The sequence below is a fragment of the Protopterus annectens genome, chromosome 6.part0 (assembly GCF_019279795.1).
Source record: "Protopterus annectens isolate FY-2018-M chromosome 6.part0, PAN1.0, whole genome shotgun sequence".
Taxonomy (NCBI): Eukaryota; Metazoa; Chordata; order Ceratodontiformes; family Protopteridae; genus Protopterus; species Protopterus annectens.
Window position 1 is genome coordinate 230699350 of NC_056737.1, and position 23929 is coordinate 230723278.

Below are 23929 nucleotides of genomic sequence, written 5' to 3' on the forward strand. Positions count from 1 at the left end.
ATGGACAGAAACTTTCTTCATTTTTTTCGTCTTTTCTTGGAAGGGACATCATCCAAATAATGAAGGCTCCAATCCTTGGCTTGACTCGATAAAAGAACCCGGAACCCCCTCCCGGATCAATATCTCCGGAATCCTTCTAGGACTCATTGATATAATCAATCAAGATTCCCCCTGGACATCCAGAGCAGAACCCTGCAAAATGTCAGAGGAAGTGAAAAGACTGATCCATGCCAGCCTCTGATGGAGTCGCAGCAGCGGAATCTGATGTAGATGACGACTGACGTACAGAGCTATTACCTGCTTCTAGAGGAATATCCAGTGATTGCTGGACATCTAAAGAGTCTTGCAGAGACTTCTTGGCCTCCTTAACCAGCAGCAGTATCTCAGGGGTTCAAGGATTCTGCCATATTACTCTGGGCTAACTGTTAAAGTAGCTTATCTTCCCCTGGCCATTTATCTTGAGAACCAACGGCTTCTGAACGTCTTGGGCATAAACTCCTTACAGGTACTACAAGAGATATGGTGGTGGGAAGCACACAAAAAAAAGACACAGTTGGTGACTATCCTTATGGGTAATCTGCCTCCCACAATAACATTTTACTTTCTTGGATGACATGAACTCTAGGTAGTAAAATAAAATTAAAGACCAAGAAAAAAACAACAAAATGACAAGGCGCTTATGTGGCAGCTAGGTACTCAGCACAGTAACAAGGAGTTCAGACCAACTAGCAATAATGGAGTTTAAACTGGTGGCAAAGTAGTTCTGGGTAGCTGCATCCGTACGTCCCTTTAATGCCCTATGCTCTGTGAGGAGCAGAGGTGTGACGTACATTGCATACAGAATTAGGCTTCTATATACTGGCCTAGCGTTGGGCTGCCCAGGGTATTAGATCTCTTCTCTATAAAATACTACAACAGTGATAACAAAAGAACATGCCCACGTATTTAAACTATTTCACCTGAAGTAGCCAATTCCACCTGACCAACATAAATCACTCATTTTGGGAATAATCAGTAAAAACTAAATGAAAACTCCAGCCAAGCTAGAACTTCCACTGAGTGACTTCTCAAGCCTCTTGTATCAGAGGCACATGGGATATATGCAACTGACCCTCAAGAACATCAGGTGTTTCAGCTATATGGCGATTCTGAATGCCCATGACTTATTTCTTTTTAATAAAATAAAACTCTGTGAATAAACCAAACTTCACTTTAAAAGAAACAATCCAGTAAAAATCCAGTAAGCGCTTTCATTTTCTAACAAGACTTCATCAGACCCTGACGAAAGTACAGTTTTGTACCTACCATAAATGTATATGTCCGAGAGGTATGCATCTGCAGTCCTAACATATGGGTTGCCCTGCCTCAGGCAGCCCTTCGGTCGGCCAGATTCCAAAGTCTGGGTCTGGCCTCGGCTGATGTCGCACTTCACCCGACGTCATAGCTGCTGTGTATTGGGTATAAAGGCATCAGCCGACGCCATTTTCCTCAGTGCTTCTTGCCCCAGATGCCAGGTGCCCTCTAGGAAGGCTAAATTTGGATAAATGCAAATGATTCCAAACAGTAGAGAGCAAACAATATAAAAATGTATATACATATATACAAACAAATACACCATAATAGATTCCCCAGCTAGCTACAAGATGGGTAAATACCCTAGGAGTACCACAGAGGCGAAGGAGGGGGTAATCCTGACTGCAGATGCATACCTCTCGGACATCTACATTTATGGTAGGTACAAAACTGTACTATGTCCTTCAAGGATGCATCTGCAGTCCTAACATATGGGTAGAATACCATAGCCAAACTAGGGGAGGAGGCACTAAGATAAAGATGGTGTAGTTAAGATCCCTTGCAAAACAGCAGTTGCAAAACCTGCTCGGGATCTGGAGTATAAAGGAAGATTATAATGCTTGGCAAATGTATGCACAGAGCTCCAAGTAGCAGCTTCTAAAATGTCTTTGGTAGCCACTCCTCGTAGGAAAGCTGTAGTGGTGGCTGTAGCCCTTGTGGAGTGAGGCCTGATATTTTCTGGAGTTGTCTTTCCATGAAAAGAGTAGCAAAATCTAATGCAATTTCCTATCCATTTTGAGATGGTCTGTTTTGAAATTGCTTTTCCTTGCATTCCTGTTGCATATGCTACCAGAAGCTGGTCAGTTTTTCTGTTGGTCTTAGTTCTGTCCAGATAGTAGCGTAATTGCCTGTGCACATCCAAAGTATGTAGTAGTCCTTTCCCCCCTGTTCTGTGGGTTGGGGAAGAATGTTGGTAAGTGAATTGCTTGGTTCAATGATACTCTGGAGACCACTTTTGGCATAAAAGTAGGGTTAGTTCTCAAAGACACTCTATCCTGATGGAAGATAAGGAAAGGCTGTACTGCCATTAATGCCTGTAACTCAGAAACCCTTCTTGCTGAAGTGATTGCAAGCAGGAAAGCAGTTTTCCAAGATAAGAACTGTAATTCTGCTGTTGCTGCTGGTTCGAAAGGGGGAAGTGTTAACTTTTCCAGCACAAAGTTAAGGTCCCATGTAGGCAAAGGTGGCTTCCTTGGAGGCTTTACATTTTTAATTCCTCTCAGAAACTGCCTGAGTAGAGGATGAGAGAAGACTGGAGGGTCCATGTTGTATTCTGCTGAAATTGCTGATGCATGAATCTTGATGGAGGAGTAAGACAGGCCATTGTGGAAAAGTTCTGCTAAGTATTCCAGGATGTTAGCTATGTTTGCTAATGATACATTTTCTCCTTTTGCTGCACTCCAAATGAGGTATCTTTTCCATTTGGCTGAATAAGTCTTCCTTGTGGAGGGTCTGCGAGCCTCCAGGATAATGTCTTTAACCCTCCGAGATAAATCTGGGTTATTTTGTTTTATGTAATATTCCAAGCAGCTAGCTGTAGTGTTTTCAAGTTTGGATGTAGGGTCTTGTAGTTGTTCTGTGTTAGAAGTAATGGACATAGAGGTAGAGGCCATGCGTGTGTCCGAGACATGCTCCTCAGTAGCGGGTACCAATGCTGCCTCGGCCAATCTGGAGCTATCAGGATTATCCTTGGGTGATCTTCTTTGATCTTCAGTAGGACTTTGTACATCAAAGGAAGCGGTGGGAATGCATATACTGTCAGGTTTTCCCAACTGAAGGATAGGGAGTCTACCTTCCAAGCAAGTGGGTGGTATGTTCTTGTGCAGAATTTCTTCAATTGGTGGTTGTGTGGGGATGCGAACAGGTCTATTTCTGGTAGTCCCCATTTCTTTGTAATGGTTTTGAAGATATCTGGATGCAGCATCCATTCGTGAGCATCCGTGGTAGTTCTGCTTAAGGTGTCTGCTAGTGAATTTTCTTTTCCTGGCACAAATTCGGGCTGGAGTTGAATGATGAGGTTCAGGGCCACGTTCCACAGGTCCATTGCCATCCGGCATAGAGGATATGAGTGTGTACCTCCCTGTTTGTTGATGTACCACATGACTGTGGTGTTGTCCGTCCTTATCAGCAAGTGACCTTGTTGAAGAAATGGTCTGAATGTCCGGATTGCATGTTTCACTGCCAGCATCTCCTTTTGATTTATGTGTAGATTCAGCTGGTCTTGTGTCCATAGGCCTTGTATACACTTGTCCACCATGTGCGCCCCCCAGCCTAGGTCTGAGGCGTCCGTGGTGATGGTCTGGCTTGGATGAGGTTTGTGGAAAGGCAATCCTCTGTTTAACTGACAGGCCTGAGCCCACCCAACTTTCTCATATGCAGCCTGGCATGCGGAATCAATATTATGCAGGATGCCATGTAACCCAGGGCTTGCAGGACTTTCCTTGCGGTAAGCTGGGTCTGTGTTGTTAATGCCATGAAATAGAGTGGTAGTTTCTTTTGTTTTTCTTCTGTGAGAAATGCCATCTGATTTGATGTGTCCAGTTCTGCACCCAAGAATGTTATCCTTTGGGATGGTACCAGCCTTGACTTTTTCATGTTGACTGTGTATCACAAGGCTTGTAGCAGCTGTATAACCTTTTCCAAATCTTTTGTTAATTTGGTCTTGTTGTCCGCTTGTATTAGGCAGTCGTCCAGGAACGGGTAAATCTGAATTCCCTGAAGCCTGCAATGAGCAATTACTGATGCCAGGCATTTCGTGAATACTCTGGGCGCAGTAGATAAGCCAAAGGGCAATGCTGAGAATTGATAATGCTCTGATCCTGCAAGAAATCTGAGGTGCCTTCTGCAATCTGGTCGTATAGGGACGTGCAGGTATGCCTCCTTGAGATCTAGAGTCACCAGCCAAGACTCCTTGCCCAGCATGGGAAGAAGTTGCTGTAGGGTCAGCATTTTGAATTTTGGAACAATGAGATATGTGTTCAGAGCGGACAGGTCGAGAATAGGCCTCCATTGATTTTCTTTTCTTGGTACAAGGAAAAGTCTGGAGTAAAATCCTTGTCCTTGTTCCATAGGCGGTACCTTTTCTATAGCTCTCATCCTTAGTAGTTGGTTGATTTGTCTTAGAGCGTTTGTTTTTTGGCTTGGTGGTAGGTTTGGCATTCCTCTCTTTTTGGTAGAGTGTGGAAGTGAAACCTGTAGCCTTTGTCTATTGTCTGTAAAATCCATTTGTCTCCTGTAATGTAATGCCAGTTTACGGAAAATAAGGCTAGCTTTCCGCCCAAGGGTGCTTCCAGTTGTTCCCTGGTAGGCGGCATCAGAGCCAAGTCATTGTGTCTGTCCTGTGGAAGTGGTTGTAGCTGAATCTGTGGCAGTACTTCTCTGGTTGTTAGGCTGCCACTGACGTCCCCTGTAGGTACCCCTGGATTGACCTCTGCCTCTTGGGCGCCTATTTCTGCCTCTCTGTGCCCTGGAGGTGTCTGGAAAGGACCAATTCTTCGAAGGCCAATTTCTACTAAACCTCGGAGGTTGGACCTGTAAGAAATCCTTGACTGTTTGGACAGATTTTGCTTTTTCTTCCACCTTCTTTAACACCTGCTGTGCAGGGGAGCCAAACAAACTTTGTTTCTCCATAGGAGCATCTAGGAGCTTTGACTTAACATGGTCTGGTAAGGATTGCTCTTTTAACCAGGCATGCCTTCTAATCACTGTTCCAGTCATAGCTGATCTAAAGGAAGCCTCCAGTGCATCATAGCCACATTTTAAGGAATGGTTACTGACCTGCTGAGTGTTATGTACCAAATCCTGAAGGGACTTACGGTCTATAGGTTCAGGAGAGGACAGTTTTTTATTTAGCTGGTCTAACAAAAATTCCTCGTACTGAATCATGTGAAATATTCAGTTTAAGGCCCTGGCCGAAAGAGTAGCAGAAGTATAAACTTTTTTACCCCATCTCTCTAATGCTCTAGATTCTCTTTCAGAGGGGAGGGGGTTTTTGGCAGAGGCAGCTGCTACAGCTTTGGGGCCCTGTGAAATGGTTTCAGGATCTGCGATAGGAGCCTTATACAAATGGAAGTGTGTGTCCGGGACCCTGTAATATCTGTCGGGCTTGGCAGGGGCCGGAGGGAGAGAATCAGGGGCAGTACAGGCATCATTATATGCATCATCAACAACTGTTAGTAATGGAGGAATGGCTAAAGGCCTATGCTGTGGTAAATGTAAAAAGGTCCTTAGCCTTTTCCTTGAATCTGAAAAATCCTGGCCCTGCCATTGAAAATGTTCTCTCATAGCATGTAAGGTTTCCCCAAAAGAAAATTCTTCAGGAGGAGAGGCAGAAGGAATGGAGTCTTCTGCATCAGAATCCTCATAAGGAGAATATGGGCCTTCCAGAGGGTCTGAGTTATCTGAGTCATCCGAGGAATAGTCTGTAGAAACAGGATCCGGGGGCTCAGTTCTAGGCCTCTTCTCTGGAGGGGGTTGAGAGGCCCTGTCTGGGTGAGGTTGGGATCCCCTGATCAAAGAAATGAGATCCTCAGCCAGGCTGAGCATTTGGGAACTAGAGGTAGGCCTGTGTGAGGGGGTTTTAGCAGGCAAGGCCTTAGAAGATTTAGCTGCTTTAGCCCTGGAAAAAGCCTTGATAGACATAGATGCAGGGGGCCTAGCAGCTCCACGTGCAGGGGTAGATATGTCTAAAGGAATAGTATCTGATAAGTCCTGGGTGCCTGCTACAGCAGGGGTAATTTCAGTAGCAGATTCAGCCATGCTCTGTGAGGCCTCGGCTATCGGAGACATGCTTTCGGCCGAAGGAAGAACCGAGGACTCTGTTTCAGCCAAAACCGAGACACTCGCGGTTGGCTTAACCGTGGTTTCAGCCGAAACTGCGGACCACGAGTGTCGGTCCTTTTCCTTACGCTTTTTAGCTAATTGTGAAGTCTGAGTCTCCGACGGCATTTTGTATGCAAAAGCGGGACCAAAAAACTCCTCTGCAAACTCCGACCGACGTCTAAGTGTCCGTCGGTTGAAGGAAGCACAGGCTAGACAAGCTGATACGTCGTGGTCTGGGCCTAAGCAAGGAAGGCAGTAAGAGTGGAAATCCTTATGAGGTATTTGTTTCCCACAAGTTAAACAATTATTTACTTTTTCTGACATCGGCTGAGGCAAGAAAGAGTCCCCAATGGGGTACTTAGCTTTTTAGAAGTCTTCGGTAGTAGAAATCTCTGGATCTGACCGACCGGCACTTACGAACAGCTTCTGCTTCGGGCACCACGCGGCAAGAAAGACTGAGGAAAATGGCGTCGGCTGATGCCTTTATACCCAATACACAGCAGCTATGAAGTCGGGTGAAGTGCGACATCAGCCGAGGCCAGACCCAGACTTTGGAATCCGGCCGACCGAAGGGCTGCCTGAGGCAGGACAACCCATATGTTAGGACTGCAGATGCATCCTTGAAGGACATCCTGTGGGTGTTCTGATCTGGATCGGATCAGAGACAGCAGCTTCACCAGCATCTCATCTGAGCTCAGAGCTCCTCCCCTTACACGTAATACCCCTCCATCTCCTTCCATCCCTCTCTCAGATCGAGTTTGCTGCACCACAAACTCGAATCTGACCCAACAGACCTTACTAATACAGAAAGCACAGGAGAACTGCATAGGTGCTCTCCCTGCCTACCAAAGTAGGAACATAATGAGAAGATCAGGGGGAAGGAGGGAGGGACAGTTGATGACAAATAAAGTCCAACTACTCAGATGGAACGTTATGGTGAGTACATAACTTCTTTATCTGAAGTAGTTGACTTCATTTGATCAACCTGTGGGACAGACTCCCCAGCTACCAAACACTTGGGTGGCCCTCATGGAAGGATATTACTAAGCACAGCGGAGCCAAAGGATCTTCTCCCTCTAGATATGTCCAGTTTGTAGTGAGAAATGAAGGTGAGAGTAAGGACCAGGTAGCCACCAAACAAATATCATCCAAAGACACCCTGCACCAAAAAGCCGCCGACATAGCCATAGACCTGGTAGAATGGGCTTTGATTTGTCCTGGAGGTGACATGCCTCTGTCTCTGTAAACCTGAAGGATGCAAAAGGAAATCAGTCTGACAATGGTTACTTTATAGGTTCATAGGTTTATACTAGGCTATCTGCCCTAAGGCATTTATAAGCCTAGCCCAAAGTTTTGTGGCTTACGCCACCCCTTATATGAAAAAATACTGTGCCCATTAGTTTGTTGTGCCTCTGTCCAGCAGTGACACAGAGATGATTCCCGGGGTAAACCTACGATCTCCCATCCACAGGTCAAGATTTCTCTTGAACAGAGCCAGCGAGGTGCTCTGCCTCACATGGACCGGGATTTTATTCCACAGCATAGGGAGTCTCTGAGTGATAAATCTATCCCTCCAGCACGTCCTATTTATATCCGTGCTAAGGTTTAAGTCGCTTGCTCTAGTGGTTTCGGTGGATTTGGATTTTTTGAGGTGGAGCATGTCCATTAATTCCGGGTTGGACATGGCCTTGTATGTCAGGCACATGTCACCTCTGAGCAGACGGTATGCGACTGAATAGAGCTGGAGTTTCTTCAATCTGGCAGCATATGACAGATTTTGGATTCCCTTTATCCTTTTGGTGAGGACCTTTTGGGGTCTCTCCAATTGCTGCAGATGCCGGGTGAGATACATCCCAAATGGGGCATTGTACTCAATCATTGGTCTGATAAGTGAAGAGTACAGGGGAACAATGACCTCACTAGATCTGGATGTGAATCCCTTCATGATCAGGTGGGCAATGTAGAAGGTCTTTCTAACCACTTTAGCAATGCGAGTGTCAAAAGAAAGGCCACTGTCAACCTGGGTCCCCAGGTCCCTGATAACCTCTTCTGTGCTTAGTGGATTGCCACCTATATGGTAGCTTGGGGTTACCTTGTTTTTCCCGAAGGTTATGACTATACATTTTTTGGTGTTTAACTTCAGGCCACGGCTCTGGCACCAGCTATCTGTTTCCGTGAGTCCCTTCTGAAGGATATCAGTGTCCGATGCACTTTCCACTATGGCGCCCAGTTTGCAGTCATCTGCAAACTTTGTCAGCCAAAGTCCTCCCATGTTGGCCTGTACTTCTGAGAAGTAGATACAAAACAATAGGGGGCCAAGGACCGAGCCCTGTGGGACACCACTTGTGACCGGCTTGGAGTCTGACATAGCGCCAGCAACTCTAACCCTGTGGGTTCTGTCCTTATGCCAGTTTGCAACCCATCTTGTGACATATGGGTTTACATTTAAGCTGGTAAGTTTTTCTACAATACCCAAGTGGGGTATTGTGTCGAAAGCCTTTGCAAGGTCAAGTTAGGCTGTATGGACTGCCTTTCCCTCATCAATGGCCTTGGTGACTGTTTCGAAGAAGTCGACCAAGTTCAAAAGGCATGATCTGCCCTTGACGAAGCCAAACTGGGTCGGGTCCAATGTCTGCAAGTCCCCTATATCTTTGTTTATGAGCTCCATTATGATCCTCTCCATAGCTTTGCAGACTAGACTTGTTAAGCTTATGGGGCGGTAATTACCAGGGTCCGTAGAGGCACCGCCTTTGTGGAGTGGGACCACAGTTGCCGTACACCACTCCTTGGGCACGTATCCTGTGGTAAGGCTGAGATTAAACAGCTGCCTTATGTGCAGGTTTAATTCCTCATTTAGCTCGTGTAGCACACAGCCGGGGACACCATCCGGTCCCATTGATGCTGTGTTTTTAGCTTTACAGAGAGCAGCTTTCACCTGTGCATTTGAGATGTCTGGGAGGCTACAATCCGCTGGGATAGTTATCTCGCCTTTAGGGGAGGAGAGGGGGGTGAAGTTTGCACTGAACCTGCCAGTATGTTGGCAATGTCTGTGGGTTCAGTGATTTTTGTATCATTTTGGACTAATTCTGAGCATATCTGGGAGTTTCCACCCAGATATGTTCTGTAGAGATCTGTTTGCTCAGAAAGAGTGTAGAAAAAGACACAAACAGTTGGTCAGATCTGCGAAAGGCCTTAGTCCTATGTAAATAGAAATGTAGCTGTCTATGTACGTCTAACAAATGCAATTTATATTCATCCCTGTTCTGAAATTTTGGGAAGAAAACAGGTAAACAGTCTGATATTAGTTTCAGAGGCTACTTTAGGAAGAAAGGAAGGATTAGACCGAAGTGAAACCCAGTCCTTACGGAAAAATCATATATGGAGGTTTGATGGATAATGCTTTGAGGGTTTGATGGATAATGCTTGGAGTTCTGACACCCTCCTAGCCGAGATGATAGCCACGAGAAAGGCCATCTTCCAAGATAAACATTTCAGATCTACAGAAGCAGCTGGCTCAAAAGGTGGTGCAATCAGAGCTCGTAAAACTAGAGTAATATCCCAAGGGGGAGTGGCATCTTTAACTAGGGGTCTTAAAAGAACGGTACCTTTAATAAAGGTTTTGCAAAGTCTGGAGAAAGCTAATGAAGCCATGTTCTTACCTTGGAAATGGCAGCTAGTTCAACTTTTACTGTAGATAAGCTAGTGCCCTGCTGGAAAATGTACGCCAAGAACTCAAGGACCACTGGGACAGGAGCTGTGAAAGGGTCCAAATCCCTTTGACAAGCCCAGATAGAGAAAAGCTTCCATTTGCTACAGTATAGTTTTCTGGTGGACGATTTATGAGCTGCCACCAAAATAATCTTCACCGGAGAAGATAGGACCAGGAGACCTAGCAATCAAGGGAACTGGAGCAGCCAAGCAGTAAGTTTCAGACTGGCCAGGTCCGGATGAGGGACCCTCGAGGGGGACAAAATGAGATCCGGTATTGGATCCAAGATCCATGGAGGAACTATCAGATGAGACCAAAGGAAGGGAAAAACAGACTTGGCGAGGCCTAAATGGGGCAATGAGGATTACTTTGCTCCCCAACCTGCGAGCCTTCTGGAGGAATTTTTGGTATGAGAGGCAATGAGGGATAAGCATAAAGACCAGGAGGCCAAGCATGGACCAGATCGTCCCTGGAGTATTCCCCCTGTGGGGGAGATAAGAGCAAAGAACTCGCTGCACTTCGTGTTGGAGGGAGATGCGAAGAGATCGCAAGGCCAACCTCACTCGAGGAAGATCTGCTCCACTACAGAAGGATTCAGAAACCACTCGCAAGGCATCAGAATAGTCCTGCTCAGTTTGTCCGCCAGTATGCTGGATCGACCCAGAATGTGCATTGTTACCAGAAATTGGCTGGTGGAGATCGCCTATTCCCCACACACTCACGGCCTCGCAACAAAGGGGGTAAGATCTGGTTCATCCCTGTTTGTTGATGTACCAGACCACTGACATGTTATCTGTCTGAAGTGCAATGGTTCCCAGAGGAAGAAAGGCATGGAGGGCCTGCAACGACAAAAGGACCTACCTCCTCTCTAGAACATTTATATGCAAGTTGGCCTCTCGTGGGGACCATGTGCCTTGGACTGTCCTGCCCGAGCAACACCCCCCCCCATCCTAGTTAGGAGGAGTCACCGTGGCTTTAGGAGGGGCTGGAATAAATGTTCATCCCTTGACTAGTCCCGAGGAGCGTATCCACCAGAGGAAGGACTTCCTGCAAGCGTTGCTTATATGAATTGGATGCATCAATGGCAGATCTAATAATGACCATTGGACCGCTAGTATCCACTGTGGAACCCACATATGCAGACGAGCACAGGGAAGAAGAGTAATGGTGGCTGCCATGGAATCTAGGGCTCATAATACCGCCTCGGCTGGAGGAAGTTGAGACTGAAAGATCATGGACACATGGAGTCTTAAGCTTCAAACTCTCTCTGGAATTAGAAAAACTTTGGTTTGCAATGAGTCCATCCTTGCTCCGATGCAGTCTAAAACCTGGACTGGATCTAGAGAAGACTGGGATGTGTGGATCATAATTCCCAGAAAGTCTGACAGTTTCAGAAAATGGTCTCTGGCCTGACAAAGTAGATGCTTGGTGGGCGCAGCAAGGAGCCAATCATCCAGGTATGGAAAGACCTGTATTCCCCTTGAGCCTCAGGTGAGACACTACTACTGCCATGACCTTGGTTAACACCCCGGGGGCTATGGTGAGACTAAAGAGTAGGGCTCGAAACTGATGATGACTGGCCCCTAGCTGAAAGCGGAGGAACCTCCTGGAGCATCTGTGCATCTTTATATGGTAGTACGCATCCTGGAGATCTATGGAACACATCTAGTCGTTCTCCTGCAGCTAAGGCAGAATGGATTGTAATGTGACTATCCAAAACTTTTCTTTGGCAACTGACAGGCTCAGGGTGGAAAGATCCAGAATAGATCTTGGGTCCCCCGTCTTTTTTGGCACCACAAAGAACCTGGAATAGATGCCTGATCCTGACTGATCTCGGGGGACACACTGGCTGATTTCCTCTGCAGCCTCTTCTCGGTTTCAAGTGCTGCTACCTCCCTTTGCGCGAGAGCGTTTCGGGGGAATGGAAGGAACCACAAAGGGGATGGTATAACCTCTGGATATGACGTGAAGCACCCAACAGTCTGCTGACATGGACTCCCATGCAGTCAGGTGCAGCAAAAGACGACCACAGACTGCCTCCAGAGCAAAGCAGCCGGGGCAATCCCCTCAGGGCTGCTGCGAGGGCCTGTCCGAGAACGTTTCTCCAGACTTGAAATTTCTCTGACCCCCCCCCCTGCTTCTGGGCCAGCGTCTGTCTGGTCCCCCTCTGCCTCTGGGGGAAGATGAGTCCAGAGTGTCCCGGGAATACTGGGACTTCCGGAACCACATTTTTTTTGCCCCCACTGATTCCCGGGAAAGGATCTTTTAGGGTTCGATAAGCAGATCCCGATGGCAGACAGCTTCTTCCCGTCCTTTTCACTCTGGACTCACGTCTCATGAACAGTCTTCCCAAACAAGGAAGAACCATCATAAGGGGCATTCACGAAAGATGCCTTAAAGGGTTCTGTGAACTGACATAGCCTGAGCCAGGAGTGCTGCCTCATGGCAACGCCGGACCCGGCCGCTCTTGCCGCTCCCTCAGTGGCAAGAGAAAGGAGGTGCATGTACATATTAGAAACAGCTTTGAGAGTGGCCATTCATGTGGAGAATATACGCTTATCCTCTGGAGAAAGATTCCAGGGGCGACTCAGATCTTTGACAAGGTCAAGCTGCAGTCGAGTGACGTGGGCCAAATAATTCAGCACCCTTATGGAAAAGGTGGCTGAAGCATACACCCAGTTTCCTAGACTATCCCTCATCCTGGACTCTCGGTTGGGGGGATGGACTGTAGAACTTTTCTGAGATAGTTCTTTCTTGGTGGCAGCTGCTACCACCATATAGTGTTTACTGGGGACCCCTTGTTCCAACTGGGCCTATCTATAGGAGGACTCAGAATCCTATCTGGACTCTTTGGGACTGGCTCCTCTGTGTCATCAAAAAAGACATCGGGGGATGATCTGAGGGAACCTTCCCCTTCCTCCAAATCGGTGTCCTCAGTGAGGGACTCTGAGGAGGAGTCCAGGTGCCACCTTTTGCACATTCATTTACGAGGAACCTCTCCGGTAGAGCTCTCCAGAGAGGACTCGCAGACCGCCTGTTGTTCCTCAAGGGGAAGACTCTGGGGCACATCCAGCATGGACTGTCCCTGAATGGGCAAAATGGCTGAAATCGCACCCAGAGCCGAGGGAGTAGGGGCAGAATCTGAGGAGATGGTCAGGGGCCTCTATCCACTGGAGGGAACCCTTTCCACCACATCGAAAGCAGAGGGTGAGAGCAAGCCAACCGGGAAGCCAATAAAGAAGCTGCTCTCCCCGAATCCAGTGGGCAGATCGGAGCCGAGATACCAAGGAAAAGGCCTTGACCGACAAAGTCGGCGCCAAGAGAGAAAATCCCAACCCCTCTGATCAAATGCCCAGGCTTTGGCTCAGAGAGACGCTTGGGTTCGTATTAGTCAGGTCTGACATGCTCAAGGTAATGGCCAGCGCAGAGGTACCCGGTACCATCAGCACTCACCCCCTGACTCTGGGACCCCTTGGATCCAAAAACTCTGATACTGAGGGTCGGATCGGAGAAGGAGTTATTGGAGTGAAAAAGGGAAGCTAGCTCTCCCCTCCAGCGGGAGAGGGGGCTGGCAAGACCGCCATCTGAATCTGGGTTTGAGTAAACCTTCGCATCATTCTGTCCTTGTCTGCCTCACTCAAGCTTCTGGTGGAGCGTGACGAGGCCACCGACACTGACCGGGAGAGTATGTACAGAGGCCCTAGAAGAAGGTGTAGGCTCCTCTGGTGAGAATCTGGGCGAGAGCAGCAGAGAAGTGCTAGGCCGGGACATCATTTGTTGCTTCTGAGGACCACCCACCAATCCTACCGGTCCTGGGATCTCTTCCTCCCTTTGTCTTTTTCTTTCCTGCGCTCCCTATCCACAGACCTCTTAGCCAGAGGTTGAGTCCCGGCCTGGGAGGGAGGGGAAGAAAGTGTAGCAGAAGAAGCAGTCACAGCTGTGACTGTAGCCGGAGACAGCCGCGCCTCCATAGCGGGGACAAGTCCCTTCAAGACTAACTTAGCCCTACGATCTTTCAGGGCCCTGGGGTTAAACCCCACGCAAATAGTGCAGGCGGTAGAAATATAGGGAACCCCCAAACAAACCAGACACAGAGTGTGCCCATCAGCCAGAGACAACCTGTTGTCACACCCTGTGCACTTTCTAAACACCAGCTTCTGTTGATCAGCCATCACAAGGCCCTAACCTGCCTGACCACACAAACTCACACCCAAACTGACTAAGGAGGGGGAAGGGTGAAGGGAGGCACTACACTGACTAAAGTAAATTGAACTTTTTTGTAAAAGCGACGCAACAGCGAAAGGGGAGGCCAAGACAAAGGGAAGGAAACCCACCTGACACTACCAACAAAAGTACAAACATCCAAAAAACTATCAGTAAAACTACTCACCACACCTAGAGCAGAGATCACGATGCTAGGTTAAGCCACGGCAAATGAGATCTGAGGAAAGGAAGGAGATGGAGGGGTATTATGGGTAAGGGGAGGAGCTTGGATCGGATGCTGATGAAGCTGCCATCTCGGATCTGATCCAGATCCGAATACCCACAGGTTGATGATCAAATGAAGTCAACTACTTCAAATCATAAGATTGCTTTTTCAAGATTTAAGGCCATGAAGTGGTCAACAAATGCTCAAAGCAAACAAGAACATTTCAGTTCGCAAGGGGAAACCGAAAGAAGGGGCATGAGATGCACTCTCATTCAGAAGCAAGCTGTCATCTCATAGCCATGGAATTAGACTGCTACCATTTAGACTGCTACCATTTACTCTAAAAGGGCCATCCAAACTCAAAAATTTGGCCAAAGACTAAGTCACAAATTCCCGAGTCAAAGACATGATTTACTGCAGCAATGATCTGTATGATGAATATACAGAATGTAAATCTAATTCCATACCCACACTCCCAATCATGCCCTCTGTAGCTCTCAACACCATCTTCTGCAAGTTTACGAGCCCATCAAAAATACTGACAAACTCCTCTACAGCCACTCAATGGCAAATGCTTGGAATAAACTACCACTTAGTGTTAGATCAATCGCACATCCCGACTCTTAAAATGGCCCTAACAGAGACTTTTCATAAGTCGTGGTCATGCCAATACAATCACCCAACTTAACCCCCTCCTTTACTTCACTAATACTCTTACTGTTGCCACCTCTGCTTTCAGTCTCTCACAGCCTACAATGTAGACTTAGATAGTGATACGTGCTTTGGGATAATCTCCTGTACATAATGTACATTTATAATACGTTTTACTATTTTGCTTACATTTGACCATTTTTAGTTATCTTGTTAGTATTTCAAGTTACTTTTGAAACTTAATTATGCATTTTTCACTGTTCCTGATCTAGCATGTTTCTTTTATCACCATGTTATCATATTTGTTAGCTTTAAATGTTTTTGTGTACTCTATCATATCATGTACTACTTGGAGCTTTTCTCCTCAGGATTCCATTGAAAAAGGCTTTTGCCCAGTCGGACTTATCTGGTTAACAAACGTCAAATAGATAAATTAAATTTGTCGGCATTTCCCACCTGCTTATATCAAAATCTGTCTATTTACAAATGGTACACAAATACTCTAACAAGGGTTTCATTTCACTCTGGCTTACAGACAATTACTTTAATATATATTTGACACTAAGACTTACACTTCCTGTGAGAGGGAATGTACATATGATCAGTCAAAGGACCATCCACACAAACACCACTACCCATGTATCTAAAAAATAAAACTAAATTCCTTTATTTAGGAGAATAACAGCAAAATGTTGTTGTGTACTTACATATTGCAGATTAAAGTTTCTTCGTCTTTTCGTGATTTTATAACCTAAGAGGAGGAAAAAAAAGAGAAGCAAAGTCAAAGATAGTTACTCTTTCATGTCAAGACTATCCAAATAAATCAAATGTGCTGACAAAAACTAACTATGAAAGACTTCATTCAGGAGGGGAATATTAAGCAACATAACAGAACAGTTACTGTATCAGGCTATGGAGATGGAGACGCTAGTTGTGTAAGGAACTTAACAGAAATATAGATGATCAGGTTGATTCACTGTTGCAGTCCCCAGTTTTGGGTTATCGTGCTTGCAGGTAGCATGACATCCACAGCTTTATCTCCTCCACATGGCTTTGGCCAAGGCCCTCCCAAATGGATGCAAGGATATCAGAGGTATAACATGTGCATCAGCTTATGTCACCTTCTGATCTTTCTTACCCCAATGCCAGGTTAACAGACCTCAACATCATAGCCTTAGTGGATCACATGCAACAGTCCCGCATGACCCCAGAGGTTCCCATCTGCCTCTCTCTCTCTGAGTAACATACAAATGAGGAAGGGGAACCCTGGTAGGAAGGTGAAAGACGGTGCAGATAGAACTAGGGGAGCAACATCAACCCACAGGATGAAGGATAACTGGTCAGAACAATGGTAAACTGGGAGTGTATCTGCATTCGAAAAGCAAATGTATTCTACTATCTATATTTACAATAAGCTCCTAACGTAACTGTATAACGTTCAATGTAGAACCCACTGTTGTAGTCCTCACTTTTGGGAAGATTCCCAAAACAAAGAGAAAATGGGAGGTGGATGACTGACCCGACTAGGAAACAAAACCCTTCAGGAGAGTTCAGCCAAAGCCTAACCTAGCCCTAGAAGCTGCTCCTAAACTGCAGAGTCTAGAAAAGGTCTTGACAGAAATCCAGGTTGCTGCTTCAAGAATGGCCTGTGTAAAATCCAGATTAGGAAGGTTGTGGTAGCTGCAGTGGCTCTGATCTGTCTTGGAATAACTTTCCCATGGACGGACTAACAGGAGAGAATGTGTTTAGTAAGCCATTTAGAAAAGCTTTGTATTTTCAGATTTAAATTATTTCCTTTTTGCAGAGAAGACAAATAGCTAATCACTTTATAAATGCTTGAGTTCTGTGCAAATAAAATCTCAGCAGTCTGTGCATGTCTAAGGAATGAAGGTTTTCTCCCCTTTGTTCTGAGGTTTGCGAAGAAAACTATTAAATTGATGGCTTGGATAAGGGCAAAGTTTATAAAACACGTTTGGCATGAAGAAAGGGATAGTGGCAACGGGACAACCATATCCTTGTGAAAAAGAAGTTCCTTGGACAGTATGGTCCATAGCTCAGAATTGTCAAAGTAGGGGGTAACTTCGAACAAAAACATCACTGTGCAAGTTGGGAAGTGTAGGACAGTAACAGCAGCTTGTTCAAAAGGTGCCAGGATTAGTTCTTCTAGAGCACAGCTGAAATCACATGGTGGAGCAATCTTACTTTCTAGGTAGTCTAAGATGGAGAACCCCTTTTAGGGGGCTATTCAGCTTATGGCCTAGAGTACAAGTGTGGATCCATGTTTAGATATGCTGAAATGGAAACAAACCTACACTTTTCATAGATATACAAGCTAACCGAGACTTGAAAAGAAGCCTGACAAGCACTCCAGGACTACAGCAACTTAAGTTTTCTTTAGGTCAAGACTCCTGGACTGGTACAAGATGGAATAATCTTTTCCATTTAAATAGTATGCTCATCTAGTACTTGGTTACTCAGCTTCCCTCAAATTGAAGCATGAGCCTAACTGGAATTAAGCTGATTCACCCAAGCTGTCAGCATTAGAGTGGCTTGGCTGGGGTTTAAGAGGAAGCCTTGGTTCAGAGTCAGTAGGTCAACACGCTGTGGCAGTCCTTGCCACTTCTCCCACTAGACTGAACAGCTGAGGGCACTACTGTTGCCTTGGCCAAAATGGAGTTATCAGAACCACTTCTGTCTTTTCTCCTTTATTTTGCACAGCAACCTAGGAATCAAGTGTACTGGAGGAAATGCATAAAAAAACAAACGTGTTCAATGTAAGAAGAAAGCATCTGTTTTCCAAGGTGATGAGACTTGCTAATCTTGAGCAGAATTGTCTCAGTTGCCTAAGTAGATGAGAATCAAACAGCTATTTCCCAGGTATTCAAGGTCAATCTGCTCAGCAGGTATAAATTAGAACCTGGAAAAACCATGAAAAAACAAATATAAGAAAAACCACAAAAGCTGGAACGCTGCAACAAATTTATTCTGGTACCTCGGCGGAATGCCTTCCTTTGAAGGCATTCCTCCGAGGTACCGGAATAAATTTGTTGCACCGTTCCAGCTTTTGTGGTTTTTCTTATAAATTAGAACCTGCCTGCTTTACATACTACATGATTGTGGTTCATGAAATCTCGGATGACACCATCAGGTCTTATGTTTGTGCTTTTTCATTTCTCTCATTCTGCCCTTTCAAATCCCCTACACTTGAAAATCTTCCTCAAACCCCCCCCAAAGTAAAGTCTGATGAACCTATGGGTTGCAGTACTTTGAAGGGTACACCTGTTTGTGACTGCACAGTTGTATTCCCCAGGAGATCTTTTTCTTGACACACAGGAGTAAATGGATGTTCATCTCTGAAGAGTGGCATGCCAACAGCTTATTTTCCTCAAACACCACTGGAGATCTCACATATGTAGGCATGCAAGTGGTACTTTTACCATGTAGGATGCTACATAGCTCAGCTTGGGAAACTCAGTGGCAGAAATTTCCCTTTGTTGTAAAATGTTTTGGAAGAAATGTTAGGTGAGCCACTTTTCTGTTGTGGAGTAATGCGCTGGCAGACAGTGGTATGCAGATGAGCCCTCGAGAAGACAAAAGTTGAAAGGTGTTTTGTTAGGCTGTGCTTTCATGACATCCAGATTCATAGAACAATTCAGTATGAACTCCATAGCTTTGAGGAGGCCCTGCAGGAACTTCAATAGGATGATTGCATCTGGATGCTCTTTGTCCTGCAATAGACAATTACTGGAGCCAGACATTTTCTAAAGACTATAGGCAGAGCTGTCAAACCAAAGGACATTAAGGGAAAGAAACTGGACAGTAAGGGAAAGGAAAGTACAGTTTTGTACATACCATAAATGTAGACGTTAGAGTGTCTTCACTGCTGCAGTCATTACACTTGGGTTATCCTGCCATCAGGCGGTCCCGCAGTCGGCCAGAGTTCCAAAATCTTGGTCCGGTGTCGGTTGCTGTCGCTTCTTCCCTGACGTCAGTGTGCCAGGGGTATACAAGATGCAGCAGACGCCATTTTCTTCAGTTTTTCTTGCCCCAGATGAGAGGTGCCCCCAAAAGGATAGGCAATACATATTGCTTACAAAACATACACAAGGTAAAAACATAACCTTTAGTAGCCAGCAAATACACCACATAAAAAGTATAGTGTAGCAAGATATAGATAAGACCCAGCAAAGAAAGAGGGGAAGGCGGGTGGGTAACCAGGACTGCAGCAGTGAAGACACTAACATCTACATTTATGGTAGGTACAAAACTGTACTATGTTCATCGTGTTTCACTGCTGCAGTCATTACACTTGGGAAGAATCCCAAAGCCGAGTCAGGGTGGCTGGTTCTAGAGAGGATTTGGTGTGGCTATGAGGCCTTGCAGCACTGCAGTGGCAAAGCCAGCTCTGGATCTGGAGTAAACAGGCAAGTGGTAATGCTTGGTAAAGGTGTGCACTGAACTCCAAGTTGCAGCTTCCAAAATGTCCTTGGTAGGTACTCCTCTAAGATAGGCAGTAGAAGTTGCAGTTGCCCTGGTGGAATGTGGTCTAATGTTAGATGGTGCAGGCTTCCCATGCTGTGTGTAGCAGAACCAGATACAGTGTCCTATCCACTTTGAAATGGTCTGCTTTGAAACAGCCTTTCCCTGTTATCTTGCAGCATAGGATACAAACAATTGCTCAGTTTTCCTGAAAGCTTTTGTTTTGTCAAAGTAGAAGCGTAATTGTCTGTGTATGTCCAAGGAATATAGAATTCTCTCCCCTTTATCCTGGGGATTTGGATAAAATGTTGGCAAGTGAATAGTTTGGTTGAGAGCCACACTGGATACCACCTTAGGCATAAATGAAGGATTTGTTCTTAAGGAAACCCTGTCTTGGTGAGAAATGATGAAGGGCTCCACTGCCATTAGTGCCTGTAGTTCTGAGACTCTTTGTGCCGAGGTTATTGCCAGTAACAGGGCAGTTTTCCATGATATATATTTTATTTCTGCTGCACTGGCTGGCTCAAAAGGAGATAAAGTGAGCTTTTCCAAGACAAAACTGAGGTCCCAAGTAGGTGCTGGCACTCTCCGAAGCAGTCTTATGTTTTTTGCCCCTCTGAGGTACTGCTTTAGCAATGGATGAGAGAAAATAGGAGGATCTGTGCTGTAATGAGCAGAGAAGGAAGAAGCGTGGATCTTAATGGATGAGAAGGATAGTCCTTTGTCCAGCATTTCCGTTGAGTACTGTAGTATCTGAGGTATGTTAAGGACAAGAGGGTCATGGCTTTGAGCCTGGTTTCAGGCACAGAATCTCTCCCACTTTTCTGAATAAGATTTCCTGGTGCTAGGCCTTCTGGCCTCCAAAATGACATCCATAACAGCTTTTGAGAGAGGTGCTGTCTGGTTGGCTAATGAATCTGCCATGCAGCCAGGGATAAGGTTTTGAGCTGACTGTGTAGGATCTGATTGTTTTGTTGAGTCATAAGGTGTAGAATTTGAGGCAAAATCCAAGGTGGGCCTTGAGCTAAGTTCTTTAAGATTGGGTACCAATGTTGGCGTAGCCAGTCTGGAGCATCAGAATTGTCTGTGGTTTTTCTTGTCTGGCTTTTAGGAGAACCTTCGAAAGGAGAGGCAGAGGAGGGAAGGCATAAACTTGTAGGCTTTTCCAACTGAACGAAAGAGCATCCACTTTCCATGCTTGTGTGATAAGTCCTTGTGCAGAATTTTTGTAGTTGGCAGTTCAGTGCAGAGGCAAAGAGATCTATGTCTGGGGCACCCCCATTTTTGCATTGTCATGCTGAAAACTTGTGGATTTAATTTCCACTCGTGAGGATCCATGATGTTTCTGCTTGGGTCGTCTGCCAGAATAATTTTCTTTCCTGGCAGGAATTGTGCTTGCAGATGAACTTGAAAAGTTAGAGCTGTGTTCCACAAGGTCATGGCTTGTCTGCATAGGGGGTAAGAATGAGTGCCCCCTTGCTTATGTACCACACTACTGTGGTGCTGTCTGTCTTTTTAAATAGTAATGGTCCTGGATGCAGAAGGTCCTTGAAAGCTGTTAGGGCATTTTGTACAGCCAGCCAACATCTCTTTGATTGAGGTGTAGATGCATTTGGTCTGTGGTCCATTTGCCCTGAATACATTTTCCTAACATGTGTGCTCCCCAGGCTTAATCCAAAGCATCTGTTGTTAAAGTCTGCCTGGCTGTGGATAGTGTAAAAGGCTGACCCTTGTTGAGGTGACATGCCTGTGCCCACATCGAAACTCCTGTTGCAGGCAGGGAATTAGTGGTATTACCGTTTCCAAGCTGTGAGAGTGTTGATTCCAAACACTTTTTAGGTACCAATGTAATTTCCTCATATGCAGTCTGGCATATGGAATTAGTAGTATGCAGGATGCCATGAATCCCAAGGCCTGCAGAATTTTTATTGCAGGGAGTTGGGACTTAGTTGCCATCAATTGAAAATACTGAGTCAGTTGTCTGTTTAAGCTGGCACCCAGGAATATTATCTCTTGTGAGGGCACTAGTTTTGACTTCTTTTCATTTACTGTGTACCCTAGGCAACTTAACTTTTTTACAAACGCCAGATGCTTTAGAAGAATGTCCTTGCTCTCTGCTTGAATCAAGCAGTCGTCCAGGTATGGATAAATTTGAATTCCTTTTTGTCTGCAAAATGCAATTACTGGTGCCAGGCACTTTGTGAAGACCCTGGGCTCAGTAGATCAGCCAAAGGGCAGTGCAGAGAATTGGTAGTGCATTGAACCAGCTTTGAATCGGAGGTATCTTCTGCAATTTTGTCTGATAAGGACATGCAGGTATGCCTCTGAGGTCCAACGTAACAAGCCAAGCTTTCTTGTCCAACATGGGAAGGAGCTGCTGTAGTGTCAACATTTTGAATTCCGGAACATCCAGGTAAGTAAGGTCTAGAATGGGTCTCCAGGCTTTGTCCTTTCTGGGGACCAGCAAGAGTCTTGAGTAAAAACCTTGTCCTTGTTCCTGTTGTGGTACTATTTGAATAGCTCTCATGTCCATGAGGGCTGTAATTAGTTTTTGTGCCTCTGCCCAATGATTTTGTGGCAGGTCTGGTAAAGTGTGAAAGTGGAACCTGTAACCTTGACACAAAATATTCAGCACCCATTTGTCCTGGGTGACTGTCAGTTTTGTGAAAAAAGTGCTAGTTTCCCCCCTAAGGGAGATGCCAACAGGGTAGAGTTTGGCATTGGAAGGGGAAAAGTCATGGAGATTGTTTCCTGTAAGGTTGTGACTTGCCCTCACCTCCTTTTGGAGTTGAAGCACCCCACTGTCGTGGTATGCAAGTTCCTTGGGGCTGAGATCTGTCTTTTGGGCGTCTGTATCTGCCTCTTTGTGGCCTGTCCGACACTGGAATGGACCAATTTTTAGTAGGCCAATTTCTGCTAAATCTTGGTGGCTGTACCTGTAAGAAATCCTTTACTGTTTGCATAGATTTTACCTTATCCTCCATTTTCTTTAATACCTCCTCTGCTTTAACACCGAATAAAATATCTTGCTATAAAGGAGCATCTAATAATTTTGCCTTAACATGATCTGGTAAGGTTTGTTCCTTTAACCAAGCATGCCTTCGAATCACAGATCCTGTAACTGCTGCTCTACAAGAAGCTTCTAATGAATCAAAACCACATTGCAAAGTATGTTTACCTACTTGTTCAGCTGCATGCAAGAAATCCTGCATTTCCTTAAAATCAGATTGTTCTGCACTTGTACTCATTTTCTGTTGTAAATGAGACAGTAAATTTTGTTGATATTTAAGCATGTGAAACTGGTAGTTTAAAGCTCTCACTGTTAATGTTGCTGAGGTGTAAACTTTCTTCCCACATCTGTCTAATGATCTGGAGTCCCTGCCCGAGGGGAATGGATTTTTAGCTGTGGAGGCCTTTACCCCTTTGGGACCATGGGAAATAGTTTCTGGGTCAGCAGCAGCAGCAGGGTTTCTCTAAAGAAATTTGTGCGAGTCAGGGACTCTGTAGTACCTGTCTGGCTTGACAGGAGCAGAGGGTAATGAATCTGGATTTAAACTGGATTCGGAGAACACATCGTCCACAATATCCAACACTGGCGGAATAGCAAGGGGCCTGTGCTGAGGCAATAAAAGAAAATCTCTGAGTCTTTTCTTGGACTCAGAGTAGTCCTGGCCCTCCAAGTGGAAATGCTCCCTCATGGTGTGTAAAGTTTCCCCAAAAGAATAATCCTCAGAAGGAGAGGCTGAAGGGACAGATTCTTCAGCATCAGAGTCCTCATAGGGGGGTAAGGAATATCCCTAGTCTGAGGAGGAGTCAGAATATATAGAAATCTGGTCAAAGGTATCATAGTCTGTATCCTGCCTAGGCCTTTTATAAGGAGGGGGATGGGTACCCCTGATCAGAGTAATTAAATCTTCGGCCATTTTGAGCATCTGCTTTTTAGGCAGGGAGGCCTGTCCAGGTGAATGCTGTACTTTCTTCCTTGTCTTTAATGTTGCTTTAGACTTGACTGTAGATGCAATGGTAAGCTGCGAAGGTCTGAAAACACCCTCAGAAGCCGAAGCCTGCTCAGCAGCTCCGGACCCATCTGAAAGGTTAGTCTCCATAGGTCCAACACCTTGAGTATCCAGAGACCAAAGCATCCCTACGTGGGAGTCGGTCGGGGCCTGTGGCTCTGAGGTAGCGGGTGTCAGGGGCTGCAAAAGCGCCTCACTGAGAACCGGCGACTGGCCTAGCAGAAGCTTCGTCAGTTTTGTGCCTCAGATGCCTGTCCTTATCCTTAACATTGCGTTTTTTGTGAATTCCGGTCATTGGTTGCTCCGACGGCATGGTATAATTAAACCTTCGGCCAAAATAATGACGTGCAAAATCAGATGATTAATAGTATGTCTGTTAAATCTAGCACAAAACCGACCGCTAGTGACGTCGTGATCTGGGCCTAGGCATGGAATACAGTAAGAATGAAAATACTTATGAGGTATTTGCTT

At 45.7% G+C, this 23929-nt stretch overlaps 1 protein-coding gene across 2 annotated transcripts in view; it reads right to left on the minus strand.

The window, feature by feature from the left end:
* KATNBL1 (katanin regulatory subunit B1 like 1) overlaps nt 1-23929 on the minus strand; it is a 1007693-nt gene that overhangs the window by 888541 nt on the left and 95223 nt on the right. For both annotated transcript variants that reach the window (XM_044073973.1, XM_044073974.1), the window contains exon 3: nt 15671-15714. In XM_044073973.1, coding sequence (XP_043929908.1) covers nt 15671-15714 — 44 coding nt within the window. The remainder of the gene's footprint in view (nt 1-15670; nt 15715-23929) is intronic.